The sequence below is a fragment of the Haliotis rubra genome, unplaced genomic scaffold (genome assembly GCF_003918875.1).
Source record: "Haliotis rubra isolate DU_JTF1 unplaced genomic scaffold, ASM391887v1 Scf296, whole genome shotgun sequence".
NCBI lineage: Eukaryota > Metazoa > Mollusca > Gastropoda > Lepetellida > Haliotidae > Haliotis > Haliotis rubra.
This window is the reverse complement of record NW_025766964.1, coordinates 113813-134892: the sequence shown is the minus strand read 5'-3', so window position 1 is coordinate 134892 and position 21080 is coordinate 113813. Positions and strand designations below refer to the sequence as shown.

Here is a 21080-nt window from a genome sequence, read left to right as displayed (position 1 = left end):
CTTAACATCATTTACAGTACATTTTCTCTTTATCATTATTAGCTAGGTTTATGAGAGCAAACAGACCTCACTAGATCTGGGTTTGGGACTAATGGCTAAAAGTGAAGACTGTTGAAGACGTTTATCACTTCACTGAAACCTAACAAGGTTATGGTGCTTACAAACCACAAGGATCTGGGATCTGAACCCATGATCAGTGACCATCGCATGTCTAAGGGAGGTAACACTGCACAATAAACTGCCTGACCACTGCGCCACCATAACAATAGTGGATATTAAACGTAGTCCTACCTTCTCTACAACAATGATCTTGCTCTGTTCTTCAATCTCATGCCCTTTCTTCTGAGCTAGTTGTTTCTTCTCCGTGGCTTGGATGGTTCCAGAGGAGATCTCCTCAAGAAGTGCTTCACAAGCAGCAGTCTTCTCCGTCACAGCAATCTTCTGCACTGCCAACTTCTCATTGAGCACGGCAAGTTGCTCGCTGGCATCTGCGATCTTCTGCAGACCTCCCGCCAGACGCTCACACTGTCAAATTGATACATGATGCTTTGATAGTGGCAAACATTGTTATGAATGACTGACTGAATGACTGAGTTTGGTTTTACACCGCTTTTAGCAATATTCCAGCAACATCACGGCGGGGGACACCAGAAATGGGCTTCACAAATTGTGCCAATGTGGGGATTCGAACCCGGGTCTTCGGCGTGACGAGCCAACGCTTTAACCATTAGGCTACCCCACCGCCCCTGTTATGAATGAAGAGTTACAACCTCAGCTTCTTGAGCTAATGATGGACATACAGATTTGTCCTGGCAAAATTAGTAAACAGGGATCTCTAAGGATTCAGACTGTTTGAGAAATTAATAGCTATCTTATCAAATCAGTCAGTGAAAAAACATCTCAAGCCATAGAATAAGTCATAGCTCAGCAACATGTATTGGGAAACTTGTCAAACCCACCTGGGAACATGAACCAACATTTGCTTCAGAGTTGGGTCTGAATATCCACCTCCAACCAGGTCTAGATAGATCCCTTTGTAGATAAGGGCTGGAGATGTTTTTCTTTTTCTTTGTCAACCTCTTTGTTCGACAGGCTGTCATGATGTCATATATTCACTATGTATGCTACAACCTTTCCTGTTTAATTGTAATATCTACATCATCATGCCATATATGTACGTAACGTCCTGGTCAAAATCAGGGGTGACAAAAATTGGAAAGTTTTCCACTTGGTACTTTAATTGCACTTGATTCAACAGAAGTCCAACAAAAATGTGACCACTGATTATGACCAGGGCCTAGATTTTTTAAGCTCTCTTAGCACTAAGATAGTCCTTAATGCCATACATTAACATTAACTTACGACTATCTTAGTGCTAAGAGAGCTTTGAAAATCTAGGCCCAGGCTGATAAGCATGCTACGATCATTCCTGATTAACTTCATCATCTTGCCAAAGCAAAATCTATTGTCTCCTCATTGCCTGGCCGGAGGTGCCGTGTTGATACGTCACTTATCATCCTACTCACCTGTGCAAGGATGAACTTGTCCTTCTCCTCTAGGAGTTTAAGATAGGTGTTGATGAAGTCCAGGTAGTTTTTGGGCGTGACGTAGTTGTTACGTCTCAGACGCTGCAGGAACTTCTTGCTGTACTCTCCAACACTTTGATGCACCAACACAATATGGCTGACCACGTCCTCACGATGATTGTCGGGGATGAGAGTATGCTGTGAACAAGAAAATATTGGTGTTCATTTGGTACCACATCTTGCATCAGAGTTCAAGTGCTGCAGCCCGGATTTCCTTGGAAGGGGCTTTAGAAAATGTGGGCCAATAACCAAAACAGAAAAATAATAATCTGTAATCCTTCTCTTTGACATTTTGACGGCCCAAAAGTTTCTATGATGAACTCTGTACATCAGTTTGAGCTCCATACAGCAAAACGAGCTACTTACAGTGATTCATATTACAGTTTCATATGCAAATAGATGCACTAGCAATGTGTAGAGCTTAGGAAGCCTCATTTTGAATTCCAGAAGTTTCAATATTTTCATTTTGATTTACGAATGTTTGACATCACTTTCAATGAAAATATTTTGAAATAATACTTGCCCAATATATGAAAATGTGTTATAGAAAATAAATTTGCGCCATTGTTGGTGCCTACATTTATAAATAAAGAGCCAAGGTAAGTACAATTAGCGGGAATCCCGCAATTAAGTAGGCTGGGTGCAGCACTGGAGTTCAGACTAAAGATTCATTAAGGTGCTATGAAACACTTTCAATCAACAATAATATGATATCTGTGTGTATGTCCAATGTTATAGTGCCTTAGTTTGGATGAACATCAACTTTTACAACTTACATCTGGTGAGATGAAAACACTGGCCACAGCATACAGAGCCTGCTCAGGCCAGGGGAAGAACCAGTCAATACTGGCGTTGTTTACCATTCCTAGAAAACATTGCAACATCAATAGATATTCTTGTATCAAATGAAGAACAGGTATTTTAGGTGGGCATATTTCCTTTGATGACAGTCTAGAGAAACCTTTTACTCCACAATGATTGATGAAAAGCAGAACCTTGTTGATACTGACAGACTGACTATCTGGGCGATGTGAAGAGACTGATTAAACAAGTGTCTGTAGGTCTTCAAGTAACATGGATTCGGTGTTAAACTGGATGGTTTGCCTGTGCCAGATTAAAACTCTGACAACAATAATATAGCAGGCAAGACTGAGATTTACTGTTAAGTACAGAAACTGAGGCTGAGGCTGAGATTGAGATTAATTTTAGCACTGAGGCTGAGATTGAAATTGAGACTGAGACTGAAATTGAGACTGAGACTGAAATTGAGATTGATACTGAAAATGAGATTGAGATTGAAATAGAAATTAACACTGAGACTGAAATTAAAACTGAAATTGAGATTGAAATTGAGACTGAGACTGGGATTGATACTGAGATTGAAATAAAAATTAACACTGAGACTGAGGCTGAAATTAAAACTGAGATTGAGATTGAAATTGAGACTGAGACTGGGATTGATACTGAGATTGAGATTGAAATAGAAATTAACACTGAGACTGAAATTAAAACTGAGATTGAGATTGAAATTGAGACTGGGATTGATACTGAGATTGAGATTGAAATAAAATTAACACTGAGACTGAGACGGAAATCAAAGCTGAGATTGAGATTGAAATTGAGACTAAGACAGGGACTTGCCACTCGGACAGAAGCTAAGAAAAAGACAGCAGTGTTTGATTGAGATTGAGACTGACATTGGGACTGAGACTGACCTGGGAAGTTCCTGCAACGTGTCCTCAGTGTGTCACCCACTGGTGACATTGCCATGACAACGTGGAGATTGTTGGCACATTTGTTAACATAGAACTGCCAGATGCTTTCTCTTGCATGTGGACATCCAGCTGCCAGAGCCTCATTCCGTACCTGCAAACACCAGGAGACATTACTTACACTGGCCACACTGAGTCTACGAGATTAGAGCTCCATCACAGACAAGATGTATCTCTACCGCAAAACACCAACGTAAATCAGATGAACACAACACATTTTATCTGCTCATAAAACATACTTCATTATTTTCAGATAAGGTTTCCACTTCAGTGGACGAATCCTTTGGAATGAGTAAAAACTGAATTCTAATTCACATTAGATTAATTCAGAATATATATTTAGGTGATACTTGCACCAGAATCAAAACAGTGTGAGTGAGAAGTCTCAGGTAACCGCAAAATTTACCTGAGGTAATTAACCATAATGATAAAGGCTTCATTTCAGTGCTTACAAATTGTACATAACAAAAAGGTTAGTACTTGTTCTAAAAGACAATTCTTAACCTTACCGATCCAATGATGCCTTCCTTTTCATCATCAGCATACAATGCAGGCACCATGCCGGATGTCAACATGTTGTTGATCAGCTCAAGAAATCCTGTGCAAGACAATCATCATTTGTCAAGTACTAACAGAGATAACCATCATTATTTATGGCTACAGGGGGTGATGATAATTTTTATGGAGAAGTATGTACAATGTGAATGACCCCCTCTAAAATGTATGTACAAAGTAAGTGATCCCCCCCTCCCCCTGCATGTCATGTAAATAATCAAATACAGCACCCACCCTCCCATTATTTTTAGGCATAATTTTTTAATACTTTTATGAGCAAAATAGCTGATCCCCACCAAGTACATGTGTACAAAATTGACTATCCCTCTATCTCCCAAGAACAAAATGTGTAGCCCCCCCTAAAATCATCATTTGAAACTAGACTTCATTATGTCTAGTGTTCTTGTACTCAAAAGCACAATTCCAAATACCACTATAATATCATAATTAAAATATCATGGCATTCAAAATTGTAACATTGAATTCACAAATATGATCATTATCAATATTATTTCATGTCCCCAAATTGAAAGAGACTAAGAACACTAACATCCTCATATTCGCCTCTAAGCTATGCTTCCCAACTTATCTTAACAAGAAAGCAAAGGTATTTTTCTGTTGTGGAAAACAAATATAAGCTTTCATTATTATTTGCATCATCAAACTTAAAATCTACCCAGACATGTATTCACAATTAAAGTTTAACAATAATAAGAACTGATTGACAAAACAGTGGAAACACATAAGTGACCTTTATGTCAAGTTGTAATGGATCTCCCCTGTATCCATGGCAACAAAATGGAGGCAATGACTATGTTCAGTAATACCTACGTTGGTATCCAGAAAATAGGACCTACATGTATTACCAGAGTCACTGACTGTCTGACACTTTAGCTCCCAATGTATAGCAAAACAAATCGCAATACTGATACTTGAATGGCAATATATTGCAAGACAATTATTTTCCTAACATGTAGGTCTATTGATAAGGCTTAAAAATGGCTAAAAAGTATCTTACCTTCTTCCGCCACATGCTGGTCAGTAAACAGGAAGACTGTTTTCTTGTTTTCCATCCCCAGCTTGTTGTACAGGATCTTCAGATCGTCACGGAAGGAACTCTCGTTGTAGCCTCGGCTCAGCTTTATCTCAAACACCTCACATCCCGCAGCATAGGATGCTAGACGACACAAGCTCTGCTTGCCAGACCCGCCCACACCCACCAGAAGAGCATGACCACCGTCCATTCTCAGGACACGGTGCACACGGGTCAAGTGGTCAAGGGCATCGTCGAAGAGAACGAGGTTCATAGGGGTGTTGTTTTCATTGTATTCTTCCAGAATCTACAGACGGAATACAATATAAATATACAATATTCAATACAAAAGGCCATACAATACACTATGAAACATGTAGTTTTCAAAATAATCTCATTTAAATTGGACACTCGAAGTTCACCTGACGTTATCTGTTAACATCATCATATGAGAGTACATGTACCGGCATAGTGAGATTTTCATGAGATAATGTCCTAAACCAACCCTGCATTTCATTAGGAATTATGATGAAATTTGTACATGGTTATTTCTGCTATGACACCAAGTAAGTTCATAAGCCTTAATGATAAATTCTAAAATAACACCATTAAAAGCACGTTCCATAAAAGAAAAGGAAAGTAGAAATGTAAATTTCCATCATCAGAAGTAGAGAATTTATAGAACCTAACTCATCTTTAGAACGGGAGAAATTATAGCTTCTTACTACCTACCTCCTGGAAGAGAGCCTTGCTAGCATCATAGTCCTGAACATCTTCGTACAGCCGAGGTTCTCCCTCGTCCAACGCTGTGCGGTAATCGCCATACAGGATGGGATCTTTCAACACATACTCAACCTCAGGCTTGAAGTTTTCCTCCAGCAGGCTTTTCAGTGTTTTCTGTGAAAAATGAATTAAACTGTCAAATCCCTTTGGTAAGTGAAATTTAATGGGTTACAAGATTATTGCACGGATAAAGCAATGTGTTATGCATGTGCAAGTGTTTGTCAATGCCAGGAAATATAACCAGTACAGTGTGCGAAATTTACGCTGGTCCTATGGTCCCTGACTAGTAAAAATTCATCAGGACCTGACTAAATGATATGTTTGCAGTGGTCCTGGTGGCCAGTCAATTTAAAAAATATTTAAAAGATGTTTAAAGTTCAAATGATAAAAAAAGTATAGATAGTGAAGTAAATTGTTATTTTGGACATTTTGGAAGGTTTCTAACACTGCAAAAACCATTATTCGACATCCTAATTCCTATTGTATAAAACGGCTTGGAATCATCCACTACCAATCTCAAGCTCACATGCTTAATCCACTAGACCATGGTGGAGTTAAGCCCTGCCACGCAAAGATTTATCTGTGTGTTTGTGACCAGGTCCAGATTCATCAAGTGTTATTTTATGTCAGAAAATGTATTTTGAGTTAGGACAAGAGTTACCTCCCTTTGACCACACCTTCACCTTTTACGTACCCCTTCTGTAGAATAGAGTTATTTCCCTAGAACAGCGCTGCAATCACCTACGCTTAGGTGAGAAGACGTGCACACTTGCATTGCACTGTCTGACAGCTCAGCGACTATGGTTTTACACTACCTTAGCAATATTCTAGAGGCGGTGATTAGCCTAGTGGTTAAAGCGTTCGCTCATCACACCAAACACCTGGGTTAGATTCCCATGAAATTGTTGGAATATTGCTAAAAGCATCGTGAAACTAAATCTGCTCACTCATTTACTATGGGGTGTCTGATAACCAACATATGAGTCAGCAAACATATCTGAATAGATGCCAAAAGAATACAAATTGTTCTGAATGTTCTGTCTACAATACTTTCTTCCAAAATTTAGTTAGACATATCATCTTAGCCAAAGTCAGTTTAGGTAATAAATCATGGGTCGGTGGGGTAGCCTAGTGGTTAAAGTGTTCGCTTGTAACGGCGAGGGCCAGGTTTCGATTCCCCACATGGGTACAATGTGTGAAGCCCATTTCTGGTGTCCTCTGCCGTGTTATTGCTGGAATATACCATCCTCACTTAATAAATCATGTGCTTAATTTAGTATTACTTAACTCTTCAAAAGGTTCAATCGTCCTTAAACATTTTATTTCAACTGAAACTGCCTTAGACATTCACTGTTATTAAGACTAGTCTAGAGGATGAGTATAAACCTAAATACACTGGTCCACAGTGTTTGTGTCTAGTCTTACTTCGACAAGGTGAGGCAGAGGTTTTGTGAACTCGTTCAAAATAATAGCCCTCCAATGATACTTGTTAATCAAGGACACCATCATTGGATTGTGGCTTGTCCTCAGCATAATTTGGTAGGCGTGGGCTTGAGGACTAGCATGCATTTCGAAAACTGCTGAAGAATGCTTTCAAGGACTTACGTTGACTAGCTCCTTGTCCACAACACTGATGAGCCTGTCTCCGATAACTCTCAAGCATTCATTTCTCCAGAGACGAAGAAACTGGTCGACTTTGGTGAACCTGTCGGGTGTCGACAGACAGAGGCCGCTGTAGATCCGAGACAAGTCTCGCAGATTGAAGATGTAGTGGAACTTGGAAGGTGTGGGAGGAAGTTCCTTTACAATGGAGCTGGAAGGAAAGAAAACAGTTGAAAATACTTGTATATTATTAAGAAATATTCTTATACCTGTAAAGTATGCCCGCTTTATACAGGAAGAAAGTCACCAAAACAGCTAAAGACACTTCAGATGTTGTTTGACATGACACCAAATAATTACAAACTTAATGACATACTACAGGAAGGTAATTTTCTCACCAAAACAGTTAAAGACACTTCAGATGTTGTTTGACATGACACCAAATAATTACAAACCTAATGATTGGCCATACTTTTTCACCAAGGTAATTTCTTTAGATTGTTCTTTTTGTACATGTTTTCAAAAGTAAAATACAGTGCCCAAATGTTACCTGATGCAAATCATGAAATCATGTGCAGATATGAATGATTTTATAATCTGTACATTGCTGATTTACCTCCCTTTACTAACCTCAGTAATTCTACTATGGACATGTCCTTGACACTATCTTTTGATTTTTTGGGTCAAGCAACATGTGTATCTTGTTTTCACACACTGAACTAAAGAGTGGAATTAAACCAAAGGAACCTTCAGTAAAGTATTCTAAACCAAGCACCCGTGAAGATCTAGGTTAGAATTGATCTTCAGTAACCCATGCTTGTTGTAAGAGGCGACTAACGGGATTGGGTGGTCAGGCTCGCTGACTTGGTCGACACATGTCATCCTTCCAAATTGTGTAGATTGATGCTCATGCTGTTGATCACTGGATTGTCTGGTCCAGACCACCGACATATAGCTGGAATATTGCTGAGTGCGGCGTAAAACTAAACTAACTCACTCTAAACCAAGCACTTCAAGAGTGTCCTCGCAAGACGATCAAACAGCTATTAATGCAGTTGTGGCATAACAGCGTTGTTATCACAAATAGCCATCTAATCACCTCAATATTTACCCTCAGTGTGCCTGCTCCCCACAGTGTACAGTGATGTTTGAAGCTGGCAGCACATTCAACAAGAATTAAAACGAGGTTATGCAGCCACAAGTGACTACTTGAGACCTCAAATTGTTTTAAATGACTAAATTAGTAGAATATTTTACAATAACAGTCACCAACATATTCCGCAGATGAATGAAATGTTGACTTTGTTTTAAGTTGGAGAAAGTCCTCAAACCGTCGATTAGCTGTGCTCGTGCGGCCTCATGTCTGAAATTATTTGACCGATTTCGGACTTTCTCCTCCACATTACTGGATGTTGGTGCATCGGTACACTTAGCTTCTTGAATGCACAGTTCGCCATCTCAACACATACGGGGGCAGTGGGGTAGCCTAGTGTTAAAGCGTTAGCGCACAGCGCATGATGCTGAAGACCCGGGTTCGATTCCCCACATGGGTACAATGTGTGAAGCCCATTTCTGGTGTCCCCCGCCGTGATATTGCTAGAATATTGCTGCAAACAGCTTAAAAAAATACTCACTCACCCACATATGATTATCTTGTGCCAAAATAATTTCCATTTCATGATTCTCAAAATCTCACCTGTAGAGCGACATGGTCATCTTGGTGATGGTGGACACCAGGTCCTGGATGTCCTTGCTCATCGGCTGCGTGTGACCGCTGAGGATAGAGTTGTAAATATGATACAGAGACTCGTCGTCAGGGAATGTCATGTTGAACACACTGAACAGCGACACAAACCGGGGATCCGTCTCGTTACGACCTCCACCTGCCTTGCCCATGGCAGCAATGTAGCCGATGTCCTTCATGTTCTTCCAGTTGAGGTCTTTGCCGCGGTCATAGATGCCACCACGTTCCAACAGAAGCTTGAGGAGAGCAATGGGTTGCTGGGTGCCGTATGTGTCAACCTAGAGCAAAGTGAGTGGATGAATCAACTGAAACTAAGCGATGGAACACACCTGCATTTGAAGGTCAACTCGCTGGAGCCATAAGCCACCAGTCAAAATTATCAACAAGTTATAGATTACATACTTAACACCAATCCTGCATTAAAGATTGCTTTGTCTTCAATTTCATACCAAAACAAAAATAAATTCATCCCTTGAGAGATCTGTTCCCTAATAAGGATACACCTATTCACCCAATACCCTGCCCCATCACGTGGTCAGCCAAAACATGACTATCTCATTTTTTGCCAAAGTGAGCAGTCTAGCCTTACAGGGATACTTGCCTCTACAACCAGGCAATATCAGTGTAAACCCTTTAATGTATACATTCAAGTTGATATTACCTGTGGCATGTTCATGTCATCAATAAAGATGAGGAGGCGTTTGCCCGGTGGAGGACCATATGTGTCCTTCGTCCTCTTCTCTACATTAGCCTCCAAGTTTCGCTGGACGTCAAGGGAAGTGGTCCGACTGGAGAAGTTCATGTTCAGGAGGAGCTGGGGAAGAGGGAAGAAGATGAAAGGTGATATGACTTCTCCAGCATGGTGCTTAATGCGCACCAGAATCTGTCCAACATGTCATAAGAAGCCTAACATGTGAGTGAGTGAGTGAGTGAGCAAGCGAGCGAAAGAGTATAGGTTTATGCCGCACTCAGCAATATTCCAGCAATATGGCGGCGGTCTGTAAATAATCGAGTCTGGACCAAACAATCCAGTGATCTAACATTATAATGGGGGGTCACAAGAGGGATGCAGCTTCATGGAATTAGGTGAGGTGAGGTGAAGTTGGGTTTAACGTCGTGCTTGAGAGTATTTCGCTCATACGATGATGTGCATGTGTGTGTATGTGCGGCTGCTTGTACTAGCCCAGACTGAAGCTGGTTTTATAGTGCTAGCCCACTGAGATACCATGCCGCAGTGAAGCATGAATACCCCACTCAGACCTTTTATACTGACTCCGAGCCGACCAGTCCTTGTTGTACCAAAATGTAATTTTGGAGTAAAATTGATATTTTATACTTATCCTGACTCATGCTCTTTTGCTTGTCTTCTTCTTCTTGCTTAACATAGTGGAACACTTGTATCTCCCTAATTGAAGCTCCCTTCAATTTAAAATCACTAATTAGTATTCACCACGAAGTTACCTCCTTTCCACAAGCTGAACGAGGGCTTCACCTCTACCCATGTGCCTCACTCTCCCTCTCATATACTGAGCCCAACATTTGAATTTACAGGGAAATCCAAAGTGTTATTTGGGAGGATGGGAGGGCTGACCTCATGAGTCAGGATAAGTATAAAATATCAATTTTACTCCAAAATTACATATTTTTCCTTATCCTGACTCATGCTCTTTTGTTTGTAGCATCCTAATGGAACGGAGGTGGGAATATCTAATACTTTGGATTTTAATAATTAGTGATTTGAACTGTGATGATTGTAATAACCCTATGGGAACTTCATAAAGGCACTGAATTGATGAATTCCTGCTGCTAACTTATCAGCTGCCATATAAAAGGTTATTACCATGTACTTATTATGATAAAGTATATATAACATTAATACAATGCTTAAGACTAATAGACTTAAGCTTGTTAATATGCTAGTATAAACTCCTTAGAGTTTGTTAGCTAAAATACTTTAAGATATAACATAGTACTAAGCTTAAGATATGATTAAACTTAAGCTAATTATATAATAGCAAACTCTTTAGAGTTTGTTAGTTAATATACTTATATGATATAGATATAATGCTGAGCTTAAGATATGAATAAGCTTTAGCTACATATATAATAGCAAAACCTGTAGAGTTTGTTAGCTAATATATTTTTATAATATGAGTATAGTACTGTGCTTAAGCCATAATTAACTTAAGCTACATATATAATAGCCAAACTCTGTAGAGTTTGTTAGCTAATATATTTTTATAATATGAGTATAGTACTGTGCTTAAGCTATAATTAACTTAAGCTACATATATAATAGCCAAACTCTGTAGAGTTTGTTAGCTAATATATATTTATAATATTAGTATAGTACTGAGCTTAAGATATAATTAACTTAAGCTACATATATATAGCAAAACTCTGTAGGGTTTTGTTAGCTAATATATTTTTACAATATGAGTATAGTAGTGTGCTTAAGATATAATTAACTTAAGCTACATATATAATAGCAAAACCCGTGAGAGTTTGTTAGCTAATATATTTTACAATATGAGTATAGTAGTGTGCTTAAGATATAATGAACTTAAGCAACATATATAATAGCAGAACTCCGTAGAGTTTGTTAGCTAATATATTTTACAATATGAGTATAGTATTGTGCTTAAGATATTATTAACTTAAGCTACATATATAATAGCCAAAAAACTCTGTAGAGTTTATTAGCTAATATGTTTATAGTGTAACCATAGTACTAAGCTTATAGTACTGAGCTTAAGTTATGATGAAACTTAAGCTATATATATATAATAACAAAACTCACGAAGCCTTTGTTAGCTAATACCTTTATAATGTAACCATACTGCTTAAGATATGATGAAAACTTAAGCTAATTGTATAATAGCTTAAAACAACCCTTTAGAGTTTGTTAGCTATGATATAAACCTAGTATTGAGCTTATGAAGGAAAACTTAAGCTACATATATAATAGCAAGAACTCCGTGAGAGTTTGTTAGCTAATACATGTTATAATGTAACTATAAAGCTTAAAATATGATGAAACTTAAGCTTAAATATATAATAGCAAAACCCTCTTTTAGAGTTTTGATAGCTAATATACCTATATGATATAAACATAGTACTGCGCTTTAAGATATGAATAAGCTTTAAGTTACATATATAATAGCTAAAACTCTGTAGAGTTTGTTAGCTAATACATGTTATAATATAACCATATTGCTTAGAAATATGATGATACTTAAGCCAAATAGCAAAAACTCTTTAGAGTTTGTTAGCTAATCTACTTATATGATATAAACATAGTACTAAGCTTAAGATATGAATAAGCTTTAAGCTACCTATATAATAGCAAAACTCCTTAGAGTTTGTTAGCCAATATATTTTAATAATATGAGTATAGTACTATGCTTAAGGTATAATTAGCTTAAGTTACCTATATAATAGTAAAACTCCTCAGAGTTTGTTAGCTTAATTAACTTAAGCTATGTATAAAATAGCCAAAACTCTGTAGAGTTTGTTAGCTGATGCATTTATCATGTAACCATAATATTACTCTTAAGATATGAATAACTTAAGGTAAATATATATAATAACAAACTCTGTAGAGTTGTTAACTTATATATTGTATGATGTAATAATCATAGTACTGTGATGATAAAAGGAACTTAAGTAAATTATATATAGCATGAAGCTATTTAGTATTGTTATAAGATAAGTAAAAATCTGTTAGATTGACTTATCTTCTCCGAGGAACTGTCAGCTGTTGTGCGAGGACCATGGGATCGAATTGGTGTATACCTGAGACGCCCTCGTGGTGATATCTCTCAGATAATGGTTTGCAACCACCATATCGGATCTCCAGAAATAAACCCTCCAATATTTCAATCACATTTGTGTGGAACAATTGTAGAAGTTAGCGCTATAATATCATGAGTATTAAGCTCATGGAGGGTCGGAATAGGTCCATCCGCGATATGCACGAGTATGACAGTTCTGATCCAAATGGAGATATAGTACATGAGACTTCTCTCTGCGTAAGTTGATGATAGAGGAAATAATCTGTTGCATTTTTTTACTCCTGTTTGGTTTGGTGGAGATAAATTTACAGTGCTCTTGCTGGCCATCTTGATAGAATCATCGTGATCATGGGGTCCAAGTATGTCATCCAGGCGTTGTTCATAAACCTCACTTGTGAGGTGTTGGAGCACTATATTCATATCCCCAGGTTACGGAAATTTCCGCTTATTCTCCAAACAGAAGTTTAGTAGGTTTACTAACCATCTAGTTGTGTTAGTCGCTTGATGAAATTCAGCTGTAGTCTGAAACGCTGTGGATTTAGATCCACTTGTATCTTTCGCCTAGGTAATTCGCCAAAGTCCTTGACGATGTAGGTGCACAACCAGGTGTGTCTGTCCTCGCTGAACTTTATGTAAAATCGCCTCTGACTGCCGATCCCTCGCCTTAACTTGACAGGGAGGTCTCTATCTTGAAGAAAGGCAGTCTAATCATGAATGTTCAGGTTAACTGGACTGTAATGAGGCTTGCTCGCTCACTGATATATAGTTGTCACTTGTGACGTAAGTCTTGAACTGTGAATAGAGATCGACCTCTCTGTAGGTCGTTGTCCCTCGCGTCCAATCAGAACAAGGCATTTTGATTCTGTATAATACCCGCCAGATGTGATGTCACGGTGTAGCGGAAAACCCACCTTGAATAAATTCTTGTCGCCGCTGATATTAGCATAAACGCCGGTCTTCACCGTAGCTTCCCCGGGTTATCCGAGTGACCACGGTTTTCGAGGGTTAATGGTAACCGCTGAAAACCTCCGCCAAAATATCTCGCTTCTGTAATTTTATGCTGGGTAGGTTATTTTCCTGGTTGTCGCGGAAAGTAATTTCAGTTTTGAATATAATTCGACTTCCTTATATATAAGGGTATAAACAACTTGCAAGTTGTGAGCTTGTAGACTGTATACATGAATGTATCGGCCATAATTGTAGAATTAACGCTGAACTTGTTGTACATATTTCTTCTCAGAAACTTTGACGATTAAGAGTTATACTCGCTGTAACAAGGCTGCTGTTCAATTTCGATATTGAATTGTTCGCAGATATGCGTAATGGTCACGCATGTAGATAATCGATCGCCGTCCGGGATTGTATATTAGCAATTTATAATGAATAGTTGATTTCTGTGAAGATCTATGAAATGTCGCTGACTAATAATACAGCCGACGCTCTGTGTTGTAAATAGCCTGAGCAATTATCTTCGCCAGAGGCTTATAGATCGCATCTGGCATACAGTTGATAATCAACTTATGCGACGCCTTGAACGGACTGACGACGAAGTAGCTATATATGACGAAAGTGGCTAGTATATGGAAACCTTGGAGGAGACTTCCTCGGTGAACGCCGAGACTTCGCTGGTTCTCAAGCATCCCTTCTAGATCTTCTGGGTGAAGTAGACTTGAGTTACTTTAGCCTTCGCGACCATCGCTAAGGTGTCGAAGTCAAAGCCCGATTAGTATATATATATATATATATATAAATATATATATGAGCTTTGTTCGCGAACAGCCTCTGTGTTTAACAGGATGTGGATCGGGCTGCCGCTTGCCTAAGCATGGCCGCATGGATCATCTTATCATATCTCAGAAGTCGTTTACTTAAGTCTGGTGATAAGTGTCTAATTGATCGCTCTAGATCTATTTAGGCCAGCTTAACATACGCCTCGGCCATGGATTCAACAGAACCAATATACGATTGTAGTTCTTATACTTGATATCGATGATCAACTTGTCTATGGGTTGATCTTCTCGAGACTTGTGAGGGGAACGCTGATAGTTTCGCTAAGCTCTTGTATAGTCCCTCGATGTCCTTCTAGATGATGATGATCTGATTCAGGTGTCTCATCAAGCATGCCTTCGCTGAAGCTTCCTCTGCGTCCGTCCGGGGAACGACGATATGACCTTCGCGCGAAGGCTTCCGCGGATGTCTGATGGTCCGAGTCCACATCTAGGGATGAAACCGCATAAGGTGATGATTTATCCTGCCTTCGCTAAGTCCTTCGCTAAGGCTGTACATCTAGGTTCTTTCCGCCGCCAAGGCTGTACATCTAGGTCCTTTCCGCTTCGCTAAGGCCTTCGCGGCTGGCTGTACATCTAGGTCCTTCTGGCCAAGGTGGTCCGCGACTTCCTTCGCTGGCGGTGACATCGCCCTGGCTGCTACGCTGACGGGGTGCCTCTGGGTGTTGTTCACGCTTGGAGCCTTCGCTGGTTCTCGACCCTGCTACCGCAGAGATATTGGTCCTCCATGATGTTCATAATTTGTCGATCATGTCTTCTGGGATGGTCTGGCGACGCAGGTCGCCGGTGCTTTATCTGGCGGTGTTAATGGAGGGGTCCACCGAAAATCGTCCGACATCAGTGTAGAGGCATCAGGCTGCATGGTGATCTCTGCTGATGTCGCTGTAGCTGTCCCCGGTCGCTTCTTGTGGCGCATCGCCGGGATGATGATCAGCTGATCATCGTGAGGTCCAGGTCATCGGCTGGAACAATCTCGCTGAGAAAGTCCTAGTAGACTTCGCTGATTTTCCTCAGAGGTCGACGCTGCCCTGGGTGCGACGCCGCCTGCGCTGAGTGTTGGTAATGATGGGACCCTCAGGACGATCATCGCGATATCTGCGCTGGTACATCAGGCTGCATGCTGATCTGTGCCGACATCGGGTCAATCTTTGATGTACATCCGTATGATGACCGCTGATCATCATACAGGCCCAAACTTCGATGGGAACGGGTCTCGGTTGTTGAGATGTAGTAGAAAACCCTCTAGTCTTCTGCTGCGACGATGGGATGTCTGGGGAAGCAGAATGCTTCTTGAGATGGCGGACTACGCCCCACACCTCTCCACCACTCTAGCGAACACCACACGGGAGGGGAGTCGGCCAACAGCAGTAGACTGGCTTAGGGGTTCCGTATCAGTCATACTAGACTCTGCATACGCCGACCTATCTGCTGTGCGTACAAACGCAAAGTAAATATTAATAAAGAGGTAGAATTGATAAATTAGTACCGCGAACTGCAATGTGAATATAATAAACATGGCTACCGCATATCATATTAAAGGTGGATCAGCAGCAGCATAAAAACGAATCTGCAATAGTACAGAATTTTCATCAACGTAATCCACTGAAACAAACACGGCGGCCCCGTGAATAAACTGTAGAAAAACGACTAAATATCAATATATAATCGCTGAAGGATACTAGCTAAACCTCTATAGATGTCTATACGAGGTAACTAACTAAATATAATCAAAGGATATAGTGTGTCGGAGACACAGGCGCTCTCACGCCCAGCCTCACTGGGCTTAAGAAGGAGAGAGTGAGGCACATGGGTAGAGGTGCTCTCGCTCCCCGCCAGCTTGTGGAAAGGAGGTAACTCGTGGTGAATACTAATTAGTGATTTTAAATTGAAGGAGCTTCAATTAGGGAGATACAAGTGTTCCACTATGTTCGCAAGAAGAAGAAGACAAGCAAAAAGAGCATGAGTCAGGATAAGGAAAAAAAGGACAACTGGTCTCTTGATGCCCACCATTAGTTCCAGCAGCCACGTTGACCTGACAGTGTCGACAGTAGGCACGAGGATCTCGTTGAACTTCTTCTCCGGATTGTGGATATACTTGGGCACCAACTTGGACCACTGGATCCATCCCTTCTTCTCCGTGTCCCAGAAGTATTCATACAGCATGGAGTTGGAAGGCAGGTCACCTGTAACCAGACAGGAATGTTAATAAATAGTGAATACTAAACGATCTTCCATGTAATACCATTTTTATTAAACAAATAAATGATTTTGCATCAAACAAACGAAAGTGAGTTTGATACTAAATCTTTCCCTCGAGTGATTTGTTCCCTAATAAGGACAAACTTATTCATCCAATACCCAGTGATGATTTTTATGGAGAAGCATGTACAATGTGTATGACCCCCCCTAAAATTTATGTACAAAATAAGTGCCCCCCCTGCATGTCACGTACAAAATCAAGTTATTGTGACAGGATAAGAAATAATGTAGTAGATACTGCAATCAGCAAGATAAGCTATATGGCAGCCCCTAAACTGTTCAATTTGAATTTGAGGTTCCGAATGTCAAATTTAGTACAGTTAATCTGGTGGTATTTTGGACAAAATAAAAAAAACAATTGTTTATTTCCATTCTACCATCACAACCTCTTTGGTGTTGGCAAAGATATTGAATGAAGAAACAGCAGTTCCAAGGTTTCAGTGAATTTCAATCTAAATTAGAAGTCGTTATTGTGATTTTGAAACCTCTGATGAACCCATCAGAATTGAGTATTATCAAATTCAAAGTAGAATGTGGTACCAACCTGGTCCAGGCATAGCATTCTCGTCAGAAATCATGTTGAGAGATGCCAGATACTTGACGTAGTTGTCAAACTTGATACGCCCATCTTCCAGCAGACCGCCTCCAATTGACCAGTACAACGCAGTAAGGAATATGGCCTCCAGCTCTGCTGGGTCAGGGATCTCCTTCACCAGCAGCGCATTCAACATCATCGACAACTGGGTCACCTGAGAGAAACGAAATGAAACAAGGATGGAATGCATTCATAATTTCTTTCAAAAGGTGATGTCATCAATTTTGGGCCAGATGCTAAGTAATCTGAATTTTCACTCATTCATGATGACAAATAACTGCATGTGCTTTCATGCAAGTCAAAATATATATACATGTCTGTCTTAACAATAAACAAGATGTAGTGCCCTTTCCCCGCATTATTTACTGCAGAAGAGCTCATATGGACCTGTGGGTGATGCCTCTAAATAATGATCTTGATACACGTAAATAGATGCAACAAAAGAAAATGTGCAGTTAGGGACCGTTTATAATTTATGGCTAGGGGAAAGATGATGATTTTTATGGAGAAGCATGTACAATGTGAATGTCCCCCCCAAAATTTATGTACAAAGTAAGTGACTGCCCCCTCCCCATATGGCATGTACAAAATAAATGACCACCCTCTCCCATAACTTTAAAAATATTTTAATGTACAAAATTGCTGTCCCCCTATGTGTACATAATTGATGACCCCCAACCGCAGAACAAAATGGTGAACAACACCCCTCCACCCCCAAAATCATCATCACCCCTCAGCCATAAATTATGAACGGTCCCTTATGGAGAGCACCGAGACACTATTTTTTTCTTTTTTTATATCTAATGCATATTTGCACACATGCAACTCACATTTAATTTGGTGTTTTATTTCGTGTTTTTTACACAATTATGCCGCTTTTTTAGACTCAGCTTACCATATTCAGATTTGTAAGTGGCACAATTGTCTTGAGTTTTTCTTGTTGTTTACCATCCACAATGCCTTCAACCACCATATCGATGAGACAGGGCACATATTTGTCATAGAGTCGAGTCAGCTCATCCCTCTCAGTTTTGTTCGGCCGGCTTTTGACCCACTTCTGCCAGTAAGGTTTGAAGCCAAGGTTTTTTGGGTCGACATACACCATACCACATCGGGAAATTGTGGCAGGGGAGGCATACTGAAGATCAAACACCTGGGGAGGAAAATGAAACAATAATTATAATAAGGACACTCATATAGTGCTGAACTCAGTCATATGCTTTATCCCTCTTGATACCCATTTTATACTGGGTGAACAAGGCAATTTTGAGCAAACTCACTTGCCTAAGGTGAGACCACATTGTCACGTGTGCTTCGTTGTTGGGCAGGACAGAAGTCCTAGAAACTCTGAGGAGTCAAGGTGGGTCAAGCTCAGCGATTCCATTGATTGTGTGCTCTTACTATCACTCACTGGATAGCCTTGTCCTGAATTTATTCTTACAGGCCACCATTACATTGCTGGAATATTGTTGCAATATTGTGAAGCCTGGCATTAACCAAACAATCAAACTACTCCCAGAGAATGAACATGAAAATCATTACCTCAAACAGTAGAGCACAGTGCTTGAGGAGACGAACTCTCTCTCCATTAGCAAGAGTCAGCAGTCGGTTGTCGTCCATAACTGAATTCATGTTCTCTACCCACAATGCATCAACATCTCCGTCAAACACTATGTACTTCCTCTCATTCTTGTCGGTAGGTTTGTTGATGTCTCGGAAGATGTTGGACAACAAACCATCAGTCCAGTCTCTGGTGGTAGGATCAAGGATTCCATACAGCTCTATGACGCTCCTGTCCTTGGGGTTGATGGTGAACATCTTGGTCGTCAGGCCCAGTCTGTGAAAAACACACGTATATTGGAATGAAATTAATGTAAGTCTGCACTGTTCTTTTGTTTGCTAACAATATGCTTTTAGTATCTGAACATGCAAACCAGTGGTTGATAGAGTGAGGTGAGATCAAATGGGGTTTAACATCGAACTGGAGAACATTACGCTCATATAACGACGTGCATGTGTGTGTATGTGTGGCTGCTTGTACTAGCCCAGACTTAAGCTGGTGTTATAGCGCTAGCTCACTGAGATACCATGTCACAGTTAAGCATGAATACCCCACTCAGACAAATTACAGTCGAGCACCGTTTTCTCGATATTCATGGGACCAAGAAAAACTATCGAGTTATCCGAACTTCGAGACATCCAACCAGGGCATATCATCGCATATCACTATGAAAGAAAACAAACCGCTTCTCAGTATGTTTTGATTCGAAGCTATAATCAGTCGTGTTTAGTCGTAACAGTGAGTACTTCCTAATTAATTCCTTCTTAAGTAATCCTAATTAAATAACAAACAAGTGACACTTTCAACTCAATTAGCCCTAATTAGTTTACACTACCGCATCCCTTTGATTTATGCCGCACAGTGTGTAAACGTGTGGAAACAACCTCAGTTCAGAGGGATACTTGCCCATGAAAGGTAGGCGAATATCGAGTTTCTTTGCAAATATCGAGTTAAAAGAGCTTGAATAATGATAAATTATGGAGGATTTTGCTGAGACCGATATGTTATATCGAGACAACCGAGATATCGAGTTATCAGAGTTCGACACAACGGTGCTCGACTGTATACTGACTCCGAGCCAACCAGTCCTTGTTGTACCCATTAATGCCAAGCGCCAGGTAGGGACCAACAAGTACCATATTTTAATGTCTTTTGGTATGACGCGGCCGGGGATCGAACCCATGACCTTCCGCTCTCCGGGCAGACGTTCTAACCACTACGCCATCGAGGCGGTCTTGACAGTGTGAACATATTGACGACTCACATACTGTCCATGACAACAGACTCAAAGGGAAGACTTTTAGTTTGTTATAGCAAGTTTTTCTTTTTATGCATTTCAACTAATACATACAGCAAGTGTTTGGGACCAAAAGACATAGTTGGTTACACCAGCAGTTCATTATGAGAGGGGAAGGTAGGGTAGCCTAGTGGTTAAAGCTTTTGCGCGTCAAGCCGAAGACCCCGGTTTGATTCCCCACATGGGTACAATGTGTGAAGCCCATTTCTGGTGTCCTCCCTGGTAATATTGCTAAAATATCGGTAAGAGTGGCGTGAGACTAAACTCACTTATTCGTTAGTGAATTCTTACTCCAAGCATGAGTTGCTGACAAATTTAACCTGGATCTCCACAGTGAGACTCCCACAAAGATGTTACATCTGTGATTGGTAACTGCTGTCTACTCACTTTGTCTGTGCCTGGGCCAGAGTGTTGATGACCACAGACTTCCCGCCGCCAGTCGGTCCTACGATCATGGTGGTGTGACGAGTTAACATCGTCTCGTACATCTGGACCACCTTGTCAACCTGGATCATGTAATGTACAGAATATCGGAGTCTGATCAAGGCAACAGTTTTATAGTAAAAAAATCTTTGAGTCATGTGATTCTGAAAGGTTACTACAATCATCACTGTCATCACACTATCATCATCACTCATCACTATCATGATTGTCATTATCCCCTTTCACTATCACTTTTATTGCACTATCACCATAATCATCATTGTCATCT

At 40.2% G+C, this 21080-nt stretch overlaps 1 protein-coding gene across 1 annotated transcript in view; it reads right to left on the bottom strand.

Moving 5' to 3' along the window:
• The window catches only part of LOC124282214 (dynein axonemal heavy chain 10-like), a 99378-nt gene that overhangs the window by 31256 nt on the left and 47042 nt on the right, over positions 1-21080 (bottom strand). Inside the window, 16 exon segments of the mRNA XM_046718173.1 lie at positions 292-525; positions 1527-1724; positions 2363-2451; positions 3302-3452; positions 3868-3956; positions 4932-5253; positions 5679-5843; positions 7335-7542; positions 9028-9353; positions 9737-9889; positions 16463-16477; positions 16580-16839; positions 17460-17664; positions 18406-18663; positions 19053-19347; positions 20756-20874. Of these exon segments, the coding sequence (XP_046574129.1) occupies positions 292-525; positions 1527-1724; positions 2363-2451; positions 3302-3452; positions 3868-3956; positions 4932-5253; positions 5679-5843; positions 7335-7542; positions 9028-9353; positions 9737-9889; positions 16463-16477; positions 16580-16839; positions 17460-17664; positions 18406-18663; positions 19053-19347; positions 20756-20874 (3087 nt within the window).